The sequence below is a fragment of the Pan troglodytes genome, chromosome 20, assembly GCF_028858775.2.
Source record: "Pan troglodytes isolate AG18354 chromosome 20, NHGRI_mPanTro3-v2.0_pri, whole genome shotgun sequence".
In the NCBI taxonomy this organism is placed as follows: domain Eukaryota; kingdom Metazoa; phylum Chordata; class Mammalia; order Primates; family Hominidae; genus Pan; species Pan troglodytes.
The window spans coordinates 11691871-11712278 of NC_072418.2; the positions used below are offsets into that span (position 1 = coordinate 11691871).

The 20408-nt window shown below is 44.5% G+C and overlaps 1 protein-coding gene across 3 annotated transcripts in view; it reads right to left on the reverse strand.

Moving 5' to 3' along the window:
- Positions 1 to 20408, reverse strand: part of MUC16 (mucin 16, cell surface associated) — a 235763-nt gene that overhangs the window by 82691 nt on the left and 132664 nt on the right. For 2 of the 3 annotated variants that reach the window (XM_054672882.2, XM_054672883.2), the window contains 8 exons: positions 19541 to 19576; positions 19240 to 19305; positions 10986 to 11021; positions 10683 to 10742; positions 6257 to 6384; positions 5878 to 5945; positions 842 to 1014; positions 162 to 197 (listed from right to left, as the gene is read on the reverse strand). In XM_054672882.2, the coding sequence (XP_054528857.1) occupies positions 162 to 197; positions 842 to 1014; positions 5878 to 5945; positions 6257 to 6384; positions 10683 to 10742; positions 10986 to 11021; positions 19240 to 19305; positions 19541 to 19576 (603 nt within the window). The remainder of the gene's footprint in view (positions 1 to 161; positions 198 to 841; positions 1015 to 5877; positions 5946 to 6256; positions 6385 to 10682; positions 10743 to 10985; positions 11022 to 19239; positions 19306 to 19540; positions 19577 to 20408) is intronic. The other variant, XM_024351317.3, reaches the window with a different exon arrangement.

Below are 20408 nucleotides of genomic sequence, written 5' to 3' on the forward strand. Positions count from 1 at the left end.
GCTGAGTCTGTCTTTGAAACTGGGGCAGAGGGGAGCTTGAATAATTTCTGCCTTCCCAGCTGCTTTGCTCAAGGGGAGGACTTATGGGTTTATGAGGAGGGGCAGCTCCTGCTTTGCTTGGTGTAGGATCATGGGCATGTGGACATGAGTTGAATACTCACTGCTGGTGGTAGGCATAGAGCTTCGATGGGTGAAACCTGCATAGAGAAGGAGGGAGGAGTGTGGGTAAGTTACAAGCAGATGTGGGGGACCAAACAGGGGTCAGGGCTACCCTGGTGCAATGGAAGGAGTTTCATGCAGCAGGGACCATTAAAGATTTCCTATCAGTGCCCTCACATCAGGGAAGAATGCCCTGATGGAATTCATTCCATGATGATGAAGAAACCATGAAGTCCTGGCCAGGTGTGGTGGCTCAAGCCTGTAATCCCAGTACTTTGGGAGACCAAGGCAAGGTGGATTACAAGGTCAAGAGATTGAGACCATCCTGGCCAACATGGTGAAACCCTGTCTCTACTAAAAATACAAAAATTAGCTGGATGTGGTGGCATGCACCTGTAGTCCCAGCTACTTAGGAGGCTGAGGCAGGAGAATTGCTTGAATCCGGGAGGCGGAGGTTGCAGGGAGCTGAGATCATGCCACTGCACCTCAGCCTGGTGACAGAGCGAGACTCCATCTCAAAAAAAAAAAAAAAAAAAAGATACCATGAAGTCCGGAAATTAGTCATCCCATGTAGAGCACAGGACCAAATTTTCAATTGCCTGACAGTGAGTGTGACCTCAAGCCAGAGATTACAGGCTGCTCAGCAAGGAGGAAGAGCCTCCAACCAATCACAGCTGCTCACCATTGACATAGAGACTGTTCCGGTCCAGGGTGTAGGGGCCCAGCTCCTGGATGCCATTTGTCAGATTGCTCAGCTCCCAGTACAGTCGCTCTCTGTCCAGTCCGAGGTCTTCAGGGTCAGGGCGATGTGTGCAGATGGCATCCACTGCCGTGGCTGAGCTATCCTTCTCTGGCCTGGGTAAGAACCTACATATGCTTAGTCCATCCACCTCTCCATCCTTTTGTCCTTCCTTTCCACTCTTTGTCAACCCCTAATGCGGACTCTGGGGAAACTGTGGTTAACAAGAATGTGGCTCTCAGGCCGGGCATGGTGGCTCATGCCTGTAATCCCAACACTTTGGGAGGCCAAGGCAGGTGGATCATGAGGTCAAGAGATTGAGACCATCCTGGCTAACATGGTGAAACCCTGTCTCAACTAAAAATACAAAAATTAGCTGGGCATGGTGGTACGTGCCTGCAGTCCCAGCTACTTGGGAGGCTGAGGCAGGAGAATTGCTTGAACCTAGGAGCCAAAGGTTACAGTGAGCCAAGATCGCGCCACTGCACTCCAGTCTGGGCAACAGAGTGAGACTCTATCTCAAAAAAAAAAAAAAAAAAAGAATGTGGTTCTCATCAGAGAGATGCCCACCATAAACAAATTACTAGGATGATTAGTGGAAGCAGAAAGCATTACCATGGCAGAAATGCCAAGAGGTGACACTTTTATAGGGTTTGCTGCATGTAGGCTTGAGCTGTCTGTCTTTGGAACCGGGGCAGAGGGGAGCTTGAATAACTTCTGGCCTTCCCAGCTGCTTTGCTCAAGAGAAGGGCTTATGGGTTTATGAGGAGGGGCAGCTCCTGCTTTGCTTGGTGTAGGATCCTAGGATAATAATGCCAGGGATCTGCATGGCCCCGAATAAGCCTCCTAAAGTACTAGGTGTGCGACAGCTATACTTAGGGTTAATCTGTAATCCATAGCAGTGGCCCTTGTACTGGTGCACGTAGCAGTGGCCCTCCTACTGGTGCCCATGGCATGGCGTTTTCAAATGGTGGGATCAGAAGGTTCAAGTCATCCTCTCTAGATCCTATGGACCAGCAGGGCTAGGAGATTTGTTATGAGACTCAAGGGAGCTAAATGGCTTGGGGAAAATGCCCTTTTTGGCTGGTCCGTCTGAAACTGTGGCTGGTCCAACATGCAGTCAGAAGGTCTTCATGTCTCAGCACCTGTTCCCGGCCACAGGACGTGGACTCACCTACCTAGCCACCTACTATTGAGTGATTAGAGGGAAACGGGCTCTTTCCCTACGTCCCAGGGTTGTGAGTAGCTCTATAGTAGGAACGACTTTATAGTAACAACTACCATTTATTAAATACTTCCTATGCAGCAGGCCCAGCATTTTGTATTCATAATCACATATTTTCATCCTCAAATATCCCTATGGGTTAGTACTGCTCAATTCCCCAAGTCAGTACTATACTAATTATATTATGTACAACACAATTATATATAAGATAAAATATATAAAATGTAGATCTGTAAATATAAACTTAATATAGAAATATATGATATCGTTTTGCATTTTATACATTATATTATATAGTATATATAATATATATTATTATACCTCTACCTAACATATATTAAACTGGTTTATATATAACTATTTTATATAATTATAGAACTCTATAACTATTATATAACTATTTTTTATATAACCACCATATACCTCTACCTAACATATATTAAACTGGTTTATATATAACTATTGTATATAACTATATAACTATTTTTCTATAACTACCATGTACATTTAGATGCTTCTTGACTCATGATGGTATTATGTCCTGATAAACCCATGTTTTTTATTTTATTTTTTTGTTTTTGTTTTCTTTTGTTTTTGGAGATAGAGTCTCACTCTGCTGCTCAGGCTGGAGTTCAGTGGTGTGATCTCGGCTCACTGCAACCTCTGCCTCCCAGGTTCAATCCATTCTCCTGCCTCAGCCTCCCGAGTAGCTGGGACTACAGGTACCCGCCACCACACCCAGCTAATTTTTGTATTTTTAGTAGAGATGGGTTTTCTCCATGTTTGCCAAGCTGATCTTGAACTACTGACCTCAGGTGATACACCTGCCTCAGCTTCCCAAAGTGCTGGGATTACAGGCATGAGCCATGCACCCAGCCTGTTTTTTGTTTTTTGGAGAAAAGAGTCTTGCTCTGTCATCCAGGCTGGAGTGCAGTGGTGTGATCTTGACTCACTGTAACTTCCATCTCCTAAGTTCAAGTGATTCTCACGCTTCAGTCTCCCGAGTAGCTGGAACTACAGTTGTCACACCACGCCTGGCTAATTTTTGTATTTTTAGTAGAGACAAGATTTTGCCATTTGGACAGCCTGGTCTCAAACTCCTGGCCTCAAGTGATCCACCTGCCTCAGCCTCCCAAAGTGCTGGGATGACAGGTGTGAGCCATCATGCCCAGCCCTGACAAATCCATTGTGAACTGAAAATGTCATAAGTCAAAAATGCTCTGTAGCCAGGCGTGATGGCTCACACCTGTAATCCCAGGATTTTGGGAGGCCAAGGTGGGAGGATTCCTTGAGCCCAGGAGTTCAAGGCCACCTGGGCAACATGGCAAGACCCTCCTCTCCACAAAAAAAAAATTAAAAAAAAATAGCCAGGTGTGGTGGCACACACCTGTAGTCCCAGCTACTCGGGAGGCTGAGGTAGGAGGATCACTTGAGCCCAGGAGTTCGAGGCTGCAGTGAGCTATGATCGCACCCGTGCATTCCAGTCTGGGTTACAGAGCAAGACTCTGTCTCAAAAATAAAAATAAAAATAAAAATCGACTATACCTAACCTACAGAACATGATAGGTTAGCCTATCCTACCTTAAACATGCTCTGAACCTTTACATTAGCCTACATTTGGGCAAAATCACCTAACACAAAGCCTATTTTATAATAAACTGTTGAATATCTCATATAATTTATTGAATATTGTACTGAAAGTGAATGACAGAATGGTTGCATGGGTGTTGAAGGTATGCTTTCTACTGAATGCATATTGCTATGGCATTATCACAAAGTTTGAAAAATCATAAGTTGAATCATTGTAATTCATGGACTGTTTATATATAGAATATATACTAGGTATATGTAGTTGTATGTATCCACATGTATACTATATATAATATATATTTGAATATTATATGTATTTATACTTATATGATTTAATATATTATATATACACATATTATTATACATGATGTATATTATATGTAACATATATGTTATATTATAACATATGTTATATGTTAATGTCAGATATGTTATATACATCACATACACATATATGTTATATACATTATATATAACATAAGTTATACACGTTATATATGTATATATTACATTATATACAACAATACATAATGTATATGTTATATGTTGTATATAATACATAACAAATACAATGTATACATTATATATAACAATTATGTATAATAAATAATTATACATCATATATCATATATAACACATTATATGTAACATAATGTATATTAAACTGATTTATAAAATATAATGTATATGTTACATATGACAGATAGTATATATTATAACATATAATATTGTTATATTATAACATATGTTATATGTTATAACATAATATTGTTATATTATATCATATGTTATATACATCACACATACACATATATGTTATATACATTATGTATAACATAAAAGTTATACATGTTATATATATTATATTATATATAACAATATATAATGTATGTTATATGTTGTATATAATATATAACAATTATAATATATAACTATATACAACAATTATATATTATATATAATTATATATAACAATTATATATTATATATAATTATATATAACATATAGTTATATATAACATTATATATAATATATAATTATATATAAAAGCTTTATATAATATATAATTATATATATCATATATAACATATACATTATATGTAACATAATGTATGTGTTATATATAACTTGTACTATATATGCTATAACATATATAACATGTATACAATATAACAATATGTATAATATATACATTATATATAACATGTTATATATGTATATAACGTGCATATAAAAATGTGTCTATAAACATGTTTATAAAATATGCCTCAATATGTATATAAAATATATGTCTATATATAATATATGTATTTTATATATATAATATGTCAGGAAATAGGGCACAGAAGGCTTCAGGCACTTGCTCAGAGTCACAGATAGTAAATGGCAGAGCTGGGTTGGTTTAGAACTGAGGTCTGCCTGAGTTCACCAATGCTCTTAGCCATTAGGGCCCCCCTGTCCCCTCTTCCCCCTGGGAAGGAAAGGAAACTGGAGGTAGATGACTGACAGTCTCTCTTGGGAGAGCCGCACTTGGAGATTCTGTGAGAGAGGTGTGGAAGGTGAGAATGCCAGGCAGGAAATGATATCAACCGCTGTCTACCCTAAAAGACCTGCCCTTTCCAGCACTCAGGGACAGTGCCCTCGGTGCCTCTCAGTCACCCTCAGACCGGCCAGGCCCTCTGTGGCTGCATCTGAGCCACTCAGGAGCTGACCTCCTGCCTGTAAGGGCTGAACGCCTTCCTTTCCTCCCCTCTTAGATTCTCTGGGCAAGTTCCCTTAGAGGGAAGTCAGATTGGGGTTTTCCACATGCTGCAAGTTCATAATGGGGGCAGAGGAGGAAGTGCCACCTAAGGGATAGGAGTTTGGATATAGAACCTGAAGTCCTGCAGTTGCTTTGTGTGTCCTGGCACAAGCCACTTAACCTGGGCCTCAGTTTCCCCTTCTGCTCCTGCTTCATGAGGCTGTTGCAAGCACTGATGAGGCATTAAATATAAAGTACATAATGCAGTGCCTTGGGTCTTAGGAATAGTTATCTGCTGCTGCTGGTGGTGATGCTTAGTATCCACGGGCAATAGTTGTTCCAAGTATGAACAGAGTCAGGGAGCCCAGAGACTAGGGTCATATTCACCTGTTGGGCTGTGTTTTTCTTAGGGAGGGTCTCACCTGAGTGAGGCTAGTCTGCAGCCTGAATAGAGGTATTCCAGACTGCTATTCCTGAACAAGGGTTTGAGCTGCAAGGAAGGAGAGGGGAGGTGAGAAACAACAGCTGTGGGAAGCCAGGAAGAGTGGGGCATTGGAGGGGTGGACCAGGGTGAGGTGGGCGTGGCTGAAATCAGTGGGTGGGGCAGGGAAAGGTGGGCATGGCTGGCATCAGTAGGCGGGGTAGGGTGAGGTGGGCTTGGCTAAAATCAGTGGGTGGGGCAGGGAAAGGTGGCTAGGGTTGGATGAGGTGGGCGTGGCTGGCATCAGTGGGCGAGGCAGTGTGAGGTGGGCTGGTTTGTCTAAGTGGGCGAGGGAGGAGTACGGTGGGCGGGGCTCTCACCAGACCCTGCAGTTCTCTCTCTGTGGTGTTGAACTTCCTGGAACCAGGGTGCCGCATGTCCTCCTCGTACTGCAGGTTGGTGATGGTGAAGTTGAGGGTGAATGGCACCATGAATGGGACTGTGGCTGCTGCAAGGAAGGAGAAAAGAAGGCCACGCCTGAGTCAGATCTGAACTGACTCTAAGTCAATTTCTGAGGACCCAGACGGAGTGCTTGAAGCAAGAGTCTGAAGCAGACAGGTGGGTGCTTTAGTTTGGACGGATAATGGAAAGCCAGGTAAGGAGAAAAGTGGGATGTTCCTAAAATGCCTTACCTGGGCCCAGAAGCAGGTTAGGGGACCAGAAGCAGGTTAGGGGACCAGGGTAGGTGTATTGGGTCAGAACGTGTGCCTACTGGAAGCTGAGGTCTCAGACTCTGCCAGGTGCCCATACCCGCCCTAACAAACTCTAGCTGAGAAGTTAAAAGGGAAAAGGACTGGAACAGTCTCATGCTTTGGGGAACAAGAAGGGAAAAAAGAGTCAACTCAATCCCATTGAACACTGAACAACAACAATAAAAATCAAACAGCAGTCCTTAAAGCAGACCTTCTCTCACCTGCTTTACTTGGCTACCCTTCCCTACTCAAGCCCAAAACTCCCAAAACTCCCAGAACTTGCCCTTCCTTTAATAAAGAGGAGACCACATGGTAGAGAGACATAGTTACCGTGGTTATGGCCACACTAGTGAGTCAGATTTGGTTTCAAATCTCCTCTCTGCCCCTCACCAGCCAAGTGACCATGGACATGTTACCTGTCCATACCTCAGTTTCTTCCGCTGTAATACAATGGGCAATATGGGCCAGGCGCGGTGGCTCACACCTGTGAGCTCCCAGCACTTTGGGAGGCCAAGGCGGGCAGATCACTTGAGGTCAGGAATTCGAGACCAGCCTGGCCAACACAATGAAACCCCGTCTCGACTAAAAATACAAAAATTAGCCAGGCGTGGTGGCATGCACTTGTAATCCTGGCTACTTGGGAGGCTGAGGCAGGGGAATCCCTTGAACCCGGGAGACGGAGGCTGCAGTGAGCTGAGATTATACCACTGCACTCCAGCCTGGGCGACAGAGTGAGACTCTGTCTCAAAAAATAAAAAAATTTTAAAAAGGCGGCGAGGGGCATAATGATATTTTGGAGGGAAATTAGGAAGGTTACATGACTGTTAAAAAGAGCACATCTCCAGGGCATTACACTGAGTGGAAAAGAAGCCAATTTCAAAGGTGACATGTTGTACATTTCCATTTATATAACATCTTCAAAATAAAATTGTAGAGACGGAGATGGAGATGGAAAGCAGAATAGCTATTCTATGCAATAGTGTTGGGCTCAGTGGGCATGATTATGAAGGCTAGCATGAGGGGAATCTTTGGGGGAATGGAACAGTTCTGAATCTTGATGGTGGTGGTGATTATAGGGCTATGCCCATGTGATAAAAATTGCATAGGGCTACCCACACGCACGCACACACACATGCATGCACACACGTGCACAGATGCACACACGTGCACACATGCACGCATGCACACACGCATGCACACATGCACATATGCACACACATGCCTGCACACACACGCACATACACAAGCTCACATATGCACACACGCGTGTAAAACCAGTAAAATGGATTTTAACAATGTCAGTTTGCTGCTTTTGATATTGTATTAGAGTTATGTAAGATGTAGCCATTGGGGAGAAACTGGGTGAAGGATACAGGGGAATGCTACACTATTTTTGCAACATCTCCTGAATTTATTTATTATTTATTTCAAAATGAAAAGTTATTTATTATTTATTTATATTATTATTTACTTTATATTTATTATTTATTTCAAAATGAAAAGTTAAAAATAAAAAAATACATAGCATATGGCATGCCATATAGTAAGTGCTCAATAACTTGGTTGTCTTTTATTGTCAATTGTAATTGCTTATTCCATTTCAGTCTTGCCCAATACACTGTAAACTTGGTGAGGGGAGGGACTGCATTTGACTTAGTCAACATCTTATCCCCCTGCCCAGCCCAGAATAGGTGCCTGATAAATATTTGTTAAACCAAATTCCCTGGTAGCCCCTGTGCTAGGTGTTCTTACATAGAGTTGCATTTAACATTTGCAAACAATTTATGAAATATTATTATCCTCAATTGGCAGGTGAGGAAACTGAGGTACTGAGAGGATAAGTAAATTGCTCAAAGTCAACATGGCTGGAGAATGAGGAGGACCCTTCTCCTGCTCTTGAGGAGTTCGGAGCAGAGCGAGGATTATCATGACTGCTCCAGGTTTCCTCACGCCATCCTTTACCAACATCTCCCAGTTATATATATAATTTGTATAACTATATATATGGAATATATATATTTATATACAGAGAAACATACATATATAACTATATACAGTTACAGATATAGAAACTATATATATAACTATATATAGAGAGACACTATATATATAACTATACGTTTTATATATGTGGTTACTATATGGTAACTATATATATGGTTATATATAGTTATGGCTATATAAATAACTATATATGGTTATATATAGTTATGGCTATATAAATAACTATATATAACATATATGTTATATGTATAGCCATAAATATATTTTTATATAACATATATGTTATAACATCTATCTATCTAACCAAATAGAAACTTTCGAACTGAAACATAAAGTAACTGAGATAAAAAGAATTCAATGGATGGGCAGGCAGAATGGAACTGATAGAGAAAAGGCTTGGTGATTGTGAAAATATTCTATAAAAATTATTAAACCTGGGCCGGGCACGGTGGCTCACGCCTGTAATCCCAGCTCTTTGGGAGGCTGAGGCGGGCGGATCACGAGGTCAGGAGATTGAGACCATCCTGGCTAACACGGTGAAACCCCGTCTCTACTAAAAAATACAAAAAATTAGCCGGGCATAGTGGCGGGTGCCTGTAATCCCAGCTACTCCGGAGGCTGAGGCAGGAGAATGGCGTGAGCCCAGGAGGCGGAGCTTGCAGTGAGCCGAGATCGCGCCACTACACTCCAGCCTGGGTGACAGAGCGAGATTCCATCTCAAAAAAAAAAAAAAAAAAAAAAAATTATTAAACCTGAAATTCGGAGAGGAAAAAAGATTGGTAAATAACAAAATGAACAGAACCTCAGGGTCTCTTGGGGCAACATCATTTCATTGGAGGTCCGAAGGGGAGAAAGAATCAGAGCAGAAAATAAACACTTTGAGACTCAAGAAGCTGAGAACACTTTAAGCAGGATAAACTCAAAGAAAACCATGCCCAGACACATCGTAATCAAACTACTGAAAATCAATGATGAAGAACAAATTTTGAAAGCACCTAGAAAAAGTGACAGCATTGATCATGGAATGACTTGCTTTGTAATACATGTTACATACGTACAAGCCGAGAGGGGTTAGACATGTCACATAAATGGTTGAATTGATTAGAGCAGAGCGGTGAGGATGTGGAGAGTGAACATCCTGTCTACAGCATGTAAAAAGTTTTCAGTGTTGTGACTCACAAAACATAAGGCCTGAAGGCAGAATTTAAATTACGGGACACCAAGTTCTATCTCATAACTCCAGAATCACAAGGCAGGGTTAAGGGTTAGGAATGCCCGACTTCCATCTTTTTTTTTTTTTTTTTTTTTTTTTTGAGATGGAGCCTAGCTCCATTGCCCAGGCGGGAGTGCAGTGGCACGATCTCGACCACTGAGAAAATTTCTGGCTGAGGCAGGAAAATTGCATGAACCTGGGAGGTAGAGGTTGCAATGAGCCGAGATTGTGCCACTGCACTCCAGCCTGGGTGACAGAGCGAGACTCCATCTCAAAAAATAATAATAATAATAATTTTTAAAAATTAGAAAGTTGAGAAGATACCAACCATAGCTGGTCCCCAGGAATCACTAGTGCAAAGCTCCTGAGGTTAGACAGAGGTTAGGGTGCTAGAACACCACTCAAGGCAGGGTGGCCAAAATTTAGAGAGTGGGCCTGGCGTGGTGGCTCATGCCTATAATCCCAGCACTTTGGGAGGCCAAGGTGGGTAGATCACTTGAGGTCAGGAGTTCAACACCAGCCTGGCCAACATGGTGAAACCCCGTCTCTACTAAAAATACAAAAATTTAGCCAGGCATGGTGGCGTGCACCTGTAATCCCAGCTACTTAGGAGGCTGAGGCAGGAGAATCACGTGAACCTGGGAGGCAAAGGTTGCAGTGAGCCGAGATCACACCATTCCACTCCAGCCTGGGTGACAGAGCAAGACTCCGTAAAAAAAAAAAAAAAGAGAGAGAGAGAGAGTGAGAGGGCGAGTGGAACAGGCTGAGTCTGGGTGGTCAGCAGGGAACAGACCATGCAGTGTTAAATTTCATAGATGCCAGAGAGGAGCTTCCTACCTGTGGAGCTGGGGATGGAGGATGTGGAAATCCCTGGGGAGAATGTAGAAGTCACTGGAGCTGAGAAAAAAAGAACATGGAGAAATGATTGGGTGTCTTCCTAAAGGAATATGGGACAGGAACTGCTCATTGGAATTTGGACTTCTATCTTGACTCACACCAAGACCTTGACAGGTTAGGGGCTGCTCTGAGGCTGTGGCTGGGCATGTAGGGAGGGAGAATGATCAGTTTCTCTTCTGAGGAATGCACCTTGGGGAGGAAGGGTCCCAAGGGCATTGGAATATCACAGGTTTGAATACTCACTGCTGGTGGCAGGGGTCCAGTACCGACGGTTATAACCTGCAGATAGGGAGGAAAGAGTAAAGAAGGACAATTATGATGGGTGAGAGGTAGGGGAGGGGAAGATGGTAGATCTAGAAATGGAAATAATGGGAAACTTTCATGATGAGCCCATCTGGACTATCCCTCAGCCAGCCAGAGGGAGGGGAGGGGCTTCCACCTTCGATGTGTGACTTCAGCTCACAAGGGAACCTCCATCTCTCAGCCCAGAGTGGCCAAAGTTGAACAAGTCATGGACATTTCATTGAGAAGAGGTGGGGCCAAGATCTTTTGTGAATGAAGGATAATGACTATATTTTATTTGGTACATATTTTGTGCTTTGTCCTTTGACAATAATGGTGGAGATCATCACTATTATTATTCCTGAAATAAAAATACCATAATAGCTGTCCCTATTTATTGGGAATCTAGTATGCACAAACAATAATAATAAATACATTACAAGGGCGGAAAGACACATGTATGGATGAGTGTGCTTTCTACCCATAAAGATAATTTAGTTTGATTCTTACTCTCTCAGCTTACCTCCTTTCACAAAATTTCATGATAGTATAATTTTTTTCCAACTTACTTTCTCTCTCTGTGTGTGTGTGTGTGTGTGCGTGTATGTGTGTGTGTGTGATGTAGAATTGACAAAAATGCGATGGGTGAAGGGAGTGGTGTTTTTAGGTAAAAGTATAGAGAAATGAGGAATAGAAATGGTTCATATGGGGCCGGGCTTGGTGGCTCACGCCTGTAATCCTAGCATTTTGGGAGACTGAGATGGGCAGATCACTTGAGGTGAGGAGTTCAAGACTAGCCTGGCCAACATGGTGAAACCCTGTCTCCACTAAGAACACAAAAATTAGCGTGGCATGGTGGTGGGTGCCTGTAATCCCAGCTACTCAGGAGTCTGAGGCAAGAGAATCTCTTGAACCTGGGAGGCGGAGGTTGCAGTGAGCAGAGATCGTGCCATTGCACTCCAGCCTGTGCAACAGAGTGAGACCATGTCTCAAAAAGAAAAGAAAAGGAGAGAAGAGAAGAGAAAAAAGAAAGAAAGAAGGAAAGGAAGGAAAGGACGGAAGGAAGGAAAGAAAGGTTTCATATGGTTTGGAATATTGGAGAAAATTTGGCAAAATGGGTGTGGTGGTAAAAACAAGAGACTTCAGGATGAGAGGGGTGGTGTTGCCATTGGAGCAAGAAAGGAACTGGGGAAAAGAGAATTTGTCCTGAGTGTTTCTCTAGGTCATGGATTGCATCTCCTTTGAGGCTCTGTGAGAGATACAAGGAAAGACAGAACCCAGGGCAGCCCTGTAATTTATCTGGGTTGTTCCTGAATTATCTCATTTGATTATCACAACAATCCCACGTAGTATTTTTATCCCATTCCACAGAGGGGACACTAAAGTCTGGAGAGGTTACATGGCTTGTCCTGCATCCAACAAAACAGACATCTGTCTGTCATTCAATAGTACCACACTGTTAAGCCGTGCCCTAAATTAGTCATAATCCTATGGACACAGAACAGGATGTGTACTTGATACTACAATGAAATACTTTCTGTGTATTATCTCCTATGTCAAGGATAGAGGAGTATATATCCTCTATTTCAAGTCAGATATAAAGGAAATCTCCAAGTGGATTCAGAGGGGAAGTAACAAATTCAGCATTAGGTTAGATCATTAGCATAGAGGCCATTCATGCCTCATTCCTGTCCTGAGATTGGGGCTTGCTCTATTTGGACGATCCACAGTGATGTCTTGTAGTTAGGAGCCTGGAGTTTTCATGAGTCTCCAATCTTCGGTTGGAGTTTTCATACTGTCCTGTGTCATAACTGAGTAATTCTGGGCTAATTACTTCCTCCCTGGATGCATAAAGGCTCTCTGTAGAAATGAGTATAGTAACTCACGGAGGTTTGGGTAATATTAATAGGAGATAATGCATATAAAGTTCTCATCACAATTCCTGGCACAATTCCTTTTTTTTTTTTTTCAGACGGAGTCTTGCTCTGTCACCCAGGCTGGAGTGCAGTGGCACAATCTCAACTGACTGCAACCTCTGCCTCCCGGGTTCAAGCAATTCTCCTGCCTCAGCCTCCCGAGTAGCTAGGATTACAGGCACATGCCACCAAGCCTGGCTAGTTTTTGTATTTTTAGTAGAGATGGGGTTTCACCATGTTGGTTGGGCTGGTCTTGAACTCCTGACCTCAGGTGATCTGCCTGCCTCAGCCTCCCAAAGTGCTGGGAATATAGGTGTGAGCCACTGTGCCCGGCCCTACAGTTTCCTTTTGATGAAAATGAGCTGCTGTTATGGTTGCTATTCTGGTGGTGGCATTGCTGCTTGGGTCATTGTTGCCATTGATGTTGTGTGAACAGTTATTATTTGAGGGGTATTTGCTCAGGGTGGGGTTATTTCATGAAGTCAGTGGATTCCACTGGCCCATGGAAACTGAGAATTTGCCTTGAGTTGTCATGATGGGGAAAATGAAGGGGAGGAGGGTGAACTGGGCACCCAGTGCCCACTGCAGAGACTCAACCATAGGACCCTCCCTCACCCATTTCTTTCCCCGTCGTCTGCAAACTCCAGCTGGGCTCTTACAGGATCAAGGTGGAGGAGGAAACATTTCATACCAGGAGGTGAAAGGGAAGAGGAAATTGGCCTCCTTTGATGTGCTAGGCATTGAAAGATGAGCCCTCAGAGAACTACGAGATTTGTACCAGAACTTGGAATCTGTGTACAGCAGATGCTCAACCTCAGCCCTATTGACACTTTGGTCTGGATAATGCGTTTTGATAGGAGGCTGCTTTGTGCATCGTTGGATGTTTTGCAACATCTCTGGCCTCTACTTACTAGATGCCATTAGCAAATGGCCGGGCATCATGGCTCATGCCTGTAATCCCAGCACTTTGGGAGGCCAAGGCAGGCGGATCACCTGAAGTCAGGAGTTCAAGAGCAGCCTGGCCAACATGGTGAAACTCCATCTCTACTAAAAATACAAAAATTAGCCAGGCATGGTGGCAGGCACCTGTAATCTCAGCTACTTGGGAGGCCGAGGCAGGAGAATTGCTTGAACCCGGGAGGCAGAGGTTGCAGTGAGCCTAGATCGTGCCATTGCACTCCAGCCTGGGCAACAAGAGTGAAACTCTGTCTCAGAAAACAAACAAACAAACAAACAAACAAACAAATGAAAATGTCTCCAGACACTGTCAAATGTGTCCTGGGGTGAAAAATTGCCCCTAGTTAAGAACTACTGGTGCAGAGTGACCTGGGATTGTAGGAGACCCCAGCTGCAGTATAGACACTCACCATTAACATAGAGGCTGTTTCTGTCCAGGGTGTAGGGCCCCAGCTGGGTGATGTCGTGGGTCAGCTGGCTCAGTTCCTGGTACAAATGCTCTCTGTCCAGCCCAGGTCTTGTGGGGTCAGGATGGTAGGTACAGACAGCGTCCACTCTGGTGGCTGCCCCATCCTTCTCAGTCCTGAAGTGATCGGGACATACAAATGGGAACATTCAGAGACGTGGGAGAGTTAAATAGTCTGCTCAACTCTGTCTTTAAAATGGAGACTCCCACATTCTTGGCCTTAGGACATCTCTATTTACTGGGTGTTGTCTCGTTTCTCAAACGCATTTCTTTCTGGGTCTTCTTTATATAGCCCCGTCTCCCTTCTGTAAAGAGATTGATCTCCAGGGTCTCATTCTTAACTGACCTCTCTCTCTCTTTTTTTTTTTTTTTTTTTTTTTTGAGATGGAGTCTCACTCTGTTGCCAGGCTGGAGTGCAGTGGCGCGATCTCAGCTCACTGCAACCTCTGCCTCCCAGGTTCAAGCGATTCTCTTGCCTCAGCCTCCCGAGTAGCTGGGATTACAGGCAGGTGCCACCACACCTGGCTAATTTTTGTATTTTTAGTAGAGTCTGGATTTCACCATGTTGGCCAGGATGGTCTTGATCTCCTGATCTCATGATCTGCCTGCCTTGGCCTCCCAAAGTGCTGGGATTCCAGGCGTGAGCCACCGCGCCCCACCCTAGACACTATTAATGCTTAAAATACTATAAAATGTCTCTAGTATGTCCTCTAACCCCAACTCCACCCTGAACTCTTGATGACACCCCCTCATCCCACAATTCATTCACTCCTCATGCAACTATACTCCATGCACTCATCCATCCACTCAGGCAGTCCCCCCATCGATCTCCTTTCTTCCCTCCTCTTCCTTCTTTTTTCCTGTCTCCTCCCTTCTTCTCTCCTTCCCTCCTATTCTGTGTTTTTTCCTCCCATCTCTTCTTTTTTCTTCCCGTCTCCCTCTCTCACCCTCCTCTCCCTCCATCACTCCCTTCCTTCCTTCCATTTTTTCATTCATTCATGCATGCAATTGCTACTTGCCCCACACTCTTGAATTTTATAGAACTTTTTTCATGTACTAGGCTATTTCTTCCATCTATCCCATTCCGTAAGATGTGCCACCCCTTTAAATAATATCTTTGCCAGTGTTTATCTTCTGGCCATTGTTCACTCAATTGTCAAACTTGGCTCAGGCATCATCTTCTCCAGCTTCTGCCCAGCTCTCCCAGGTTGAGCTAAAAGTCCTTTTTCTGGGCTCCTGTGGCCCTGTGTAGAGGTGTATTGTTGTCCTAACTCTGTTTCTCCTAGTGTTTTAAGTCCATGTGGTTGCTGCCTTCTCTACATTGTGGGCTTCTTGAGGGAAAGGCCCATGGTTGACTCTCTCAGTACCCTTAGCCCCTGTCACATGGCATGACCTGAGGCACCTCATTCCATGTTCACTTAATGAGTCAATGCTGCCCTTTCTAACAGGTGAGCCTCAGCGCTCCCTGCCTCTGCTTCTCTAAATAATTTAAGGTCCTTGAGAGACACCTCTTTCAGGAAGCCCTCTGTGATATACTCAGCCAGAGAGGGTGCCTTCTAAGTCTTCATTGATGGAAGACCCCAGTCATTGATAATCCTTGCTTACTGGGCGTCAGGCTCAGGTCCTCACCTCCAGGTGAGCTTGCCTGTGAGCGTGCAGCCCTTCATGATGTGAGGGAAGGAAGTCTCACCTGAGCAAGGTCAGTCTGCAGCTGGAGTAGCCAGAACCAATACTGGTGTTCTTGAACAAGGGATTGAGCTAGAGGAAGGAAGGGAGATGAGCAGGATAGAATGAGTGGACCAGGTGGGGCAAGGGCAAGGTGGGCCATGGTAGGCACTGTCCAGCTCTTACCAGGTGATTCAAGGTCTTCTCAGTAGAGTTGAAGATCAAGGAGTCTGGGTGCCCCATGTCTGGTGTATAAAGCAGGTTGGTGATGGTGAAGTTGAGAGTAAATGGTATAAGGACTGGACTCACAACTGCTGGAGAAAGAAAGGAAAGAGAGAGAGAGCCCATCTCAATCTCAGTTTTGAGCTGCATGTGGCGTAAGGAGCCAATGCTGTTTACCTGACCATAGTGTTCAGTAGGTGAGGTTTGAGATAACCCATCTGGGCTATCCCTCAGCCAGCCAGAGAAAGGGGAAGGGCTTCCACCTTTGATATGTGATTTCAGCTCACAAGGGAACCTCAATTTTCTCAGCCCACAGTGGCCTAAGCTGAACAAGTCATGAACATTTCATTGAGAAGAGGTGGGGCCAAGATCTTTTGTGCTCAAGTCTTGGGGCACAAATACTTGAGCAGGCAAGAAATCCAAATACAGCTGACCCGCCAGCAACACGAGTTTGAACTGCATGGGTCCACTTATATGTGGATTTTCTTCCACCTCTGCCACTCTTGAGATAGCAAGACCCACCCCTCTTCTTCCTCCCCCTCCTCAGCCTGCTCAACATGAAGAGGACGAGGATGAAGACCTTTACAATGGCCAGGTGCAGTGGCTCATGCCTGTAATCCCAACACTTTGGGAGGCCAAGGTAAGCGAATCATCCGAGGTCAGGAGTTCAAGACCGGCCTGGCCAAGATGGTGAAACCTCGTCTCTACTAAAAATACAAAAATTAGCCAAGCATGGCAGTGCACTCCTGTAATCCCAGCTACTTGGAAGGCTGAGGCATGAGAACCGCTTGAACCTGGGATGCAGAGGTTGCAGTGAGCCAAGACTGTGCCACTGGATTCCAGGCCGAGCGACAAACCAGGACTCCATCTCACAAAAAAAAAAAAAAGAAGAAGAACTTGATTTGATGATCCACTTATGATTTTCTTAATAACATTTTAACTCTAGCTTCTTAGTTTATTGTAAGAATACAGTATATACTACACGTAGCACACAAAATATATGTTCATTGACTATGTTATCAGTAAGGCCTTCTGGTCAATGGTAGGCTATTAGTAGTTAAGTAAGTCAAAAGTTATGGCTGGGCACGGTGAAGTTAAGGAAAGTCAAAAGTTACGGCTGGGTGCGGTGGCTCAATCCTGTAATCCCAGCACTTTGGGAGGCCAAGGCGAGCAGATCACCTGAGGTCAGGAGTTCAAGACCAGCCTGACCAACATGGAGAAACCTCATCTCTACTAAAAATACAAAATTAGCTGGGCATGGTGGCACATGACTGTAATCCCAGCTACTCAGGAGGCTGAGGCAGGAGAATCACTTGAACCCAGGAGGCAGAGTTTGCGGTGAGCCAAGATGGCGCCACTGCACTCCAGCCTGGGCAACAAGTGTGAAACTCCATCTCAAAAGAAAAAAAGTTATATGTGGATTTTTGAATGCATAGGGGTCAGCACCCTGAACCCTCATGCTGTTCAAGGGCCCAGCTATAGTAATAATTGCCAGGAAGGAAGTGAGCATAGAGGTAGAATAGAGATTGGCTGTGTGCAAGATGCATATATGGGGGAAATGGTACTTTATAAAGGGTGACCCAAGCTGAGATTTGAAGGACAAGAACACCAGGTGCAAAGACTCTGAGGGTGGAGGGATGTTTGGACCCTGGAGGAAAAAAAAAATGAGGCTGATATGGCCAGAGATGATTGGACACAGCTTATTCACTTACTCCATTCTAAAAATGGACACTGAAGCCTGGAGAGGTTACATGGCTCTTCCGGGGCCACACAGTGAGCAAAAGAGAGGACCAGGACTTAAAGTAAGACCTGTAATTTACCAAAACCTACACCATTCATTACTGCTTTTAAGTCAGAGTCGGTCTCAATGACTTTTTTTTTTTTTTTTTTTTTTTTTTTGAGACAGAGTCGCTCTCTGTTGCCCAGGCTGGAGTGCAGCAGTGCGATCTCCACTCACTGCAAGCTCCGCCTCCCAGGTTCACGCCATTCTCCTGCCTCAGCCTCCTGAGTAGCTGGGACTACAGGCATCTGCCACCATGCCCGGCTAATTTTTTTTTGTATTTTTAGTAGAGATGGGGTTTCACTGTGTTAGCCAGGGTGGTCTTGATCTCCTGACCTCGTGATCCACTGGCCTCAGCCTCCCAAACTGCTGGGATTACAGGCGTGAGCCACTGCACCCGGCCTCAATGACTATTGAAATACAAGTTTTTGGCCTGGTGCAGTGGCTCACACTTGTAATCCCAGCACTTTGAGAGGCCGAGGAGGGCGGATCACTTGAGGTCAGCAGTTCGAGACAAGCCTGGCCCACATTGCAAAACCGTTGTCTCTACTGAAAACACAAAAAATTAGCCGGTGTGATGGTGCGTGCCTGTAGTTCCAGCTACTCAGGAGGCTGAGGCAGGAAAATCGCTTGAACCTGGGAGAAGGAGGTTGCAGTGACCCGAGATCATGCCACTGCACTCCAGCTTGTGCAACAGACTGAGACTCTGTCTCAAAAAAGCCCCAAAAAAACAAAAAAACAAAAATTAGCCAGGCATAGTGGCATGTGGCATGAGAATCGCTTGAACCTGGGAGGCAGAGGTTGCAGTGAACCGAGATTGCACCATTGCACTCCAGCCTGGGCGACAGAGTGAGACTCTGCCAAAAGAAAGAAAGAAAGAAAAAGACAGGAAGAAAGGAAGAAAGGAAGGAAGGAGGAAGGAAGGAAGGAGGGAAGGAAGGAAGGAAGGAAGGAAGGAAGGAAGGAAGGAAGGAAGGAAGGAAGGAAGGAAAGAAAGAAATGGAAGCTTTAAATCCAGGCAAAAAGAAAGTGTCCAAGGTGGTATAGTGAGGACATCATTAAACAAGCATTAGCTTAAATTGTTGGATGAGATTGGACAGGGGGGGACACGCTGAGACTTGGTGGGCATCAGGACTCAGACCACACAGCAATTAATCAGCCACTGAATGGCAGCCGACGTTTCATGGGAGCTGGAAGCCAGATTCCTACCTGTAGCGCTGGGGGTGGGGCTCACAGATACGAGAGGCCTTGGAGAGAACATGGAGGTCATCGGAGCTGAAAGAAAACGCAGCGTGAATCGGGTTTGTTGGGTCGTATCATTTAGCGAGGGGAGAATAGGACTCTTGGTGAGCACTGGCATCTGTGCCTTGGCTCAGCCTGAGACTTTTGCTATTCTGGAGTTTCTGTGGGGATGAGAACCTAGGGAATGGGGGATACTTTCCTCCTGGAAGGCAGGCTTAGGGAGGAAGAATTCCCAGGGCATAGGGACTTCAGGGCCATGTTTACTCACTGCTGGTGGTGGAGATCCAGGACCGATGGTTATAACCTGCAGAGAGAGAGGGAGAGGAAGGAAGAAAGAATAAGAGTGAGAAGACAGGAGGAGGTTAAGAGAGGAAGGAGGGGTAGAACTCAAAACACAGGTGCACCAACCCTCCTGTGTGCTTTCTCTGAGGTTCATTCATGAATAACAACAGCTGGGGAGGCTGAGGCGGGAGAATCACATGAACCTGGGAGGCAGAGGTTGCAGTGAGCCAAGATTGTGCCGCTGCACTCCAGCCTGGGTGACAGAGCGAGACTCCGTCTCTAAATAAATAAATGAATAACAGCTAGTCTTTTTGTGTTTGGTTTAGTTTTTGTTTGTTTGTTTTGTTTTTTGAGACAAGAGTCTCCCTCTGTTGCTCGGGCTGGAGTGCAGTGGTTCAAGCTCAGCTCACTGCAGCCTCCGCCTCCCAGGTTCAAGTGATTCTCCTGCCTCAGCCTCCCAAGTAGTTGTCATTACAGGCACACGCCACCACACCTGACTAATTTTTGTATTTTTGGTAGAGACCAGGTTTCACCATGTTGGCCAGGCTGGTCTTGAACTCCTGACCTCAAGTGATCCACCCACTTTGGCCTCCCAAAGTGCTGGGACTGCAGGTGTGAGCCAGCATGCCCAGCCGACAGCTTGGTCTTATTAGTTAACTGCCTCCTACACTGATGCTCATGATATCCTCACCCTCATTATCATTAACAACAATGACAATAATCAATCGCCAGAGGCCCCTTCTTATTGTGGGGGTTCACTATGTGGCTGGAATACTGCCACCTTCATTAAATAAATGATGGGGACAAAATTTTCTGTTTCCAGCCTTATTTGTGTTTCCTTCATCCATTACGTA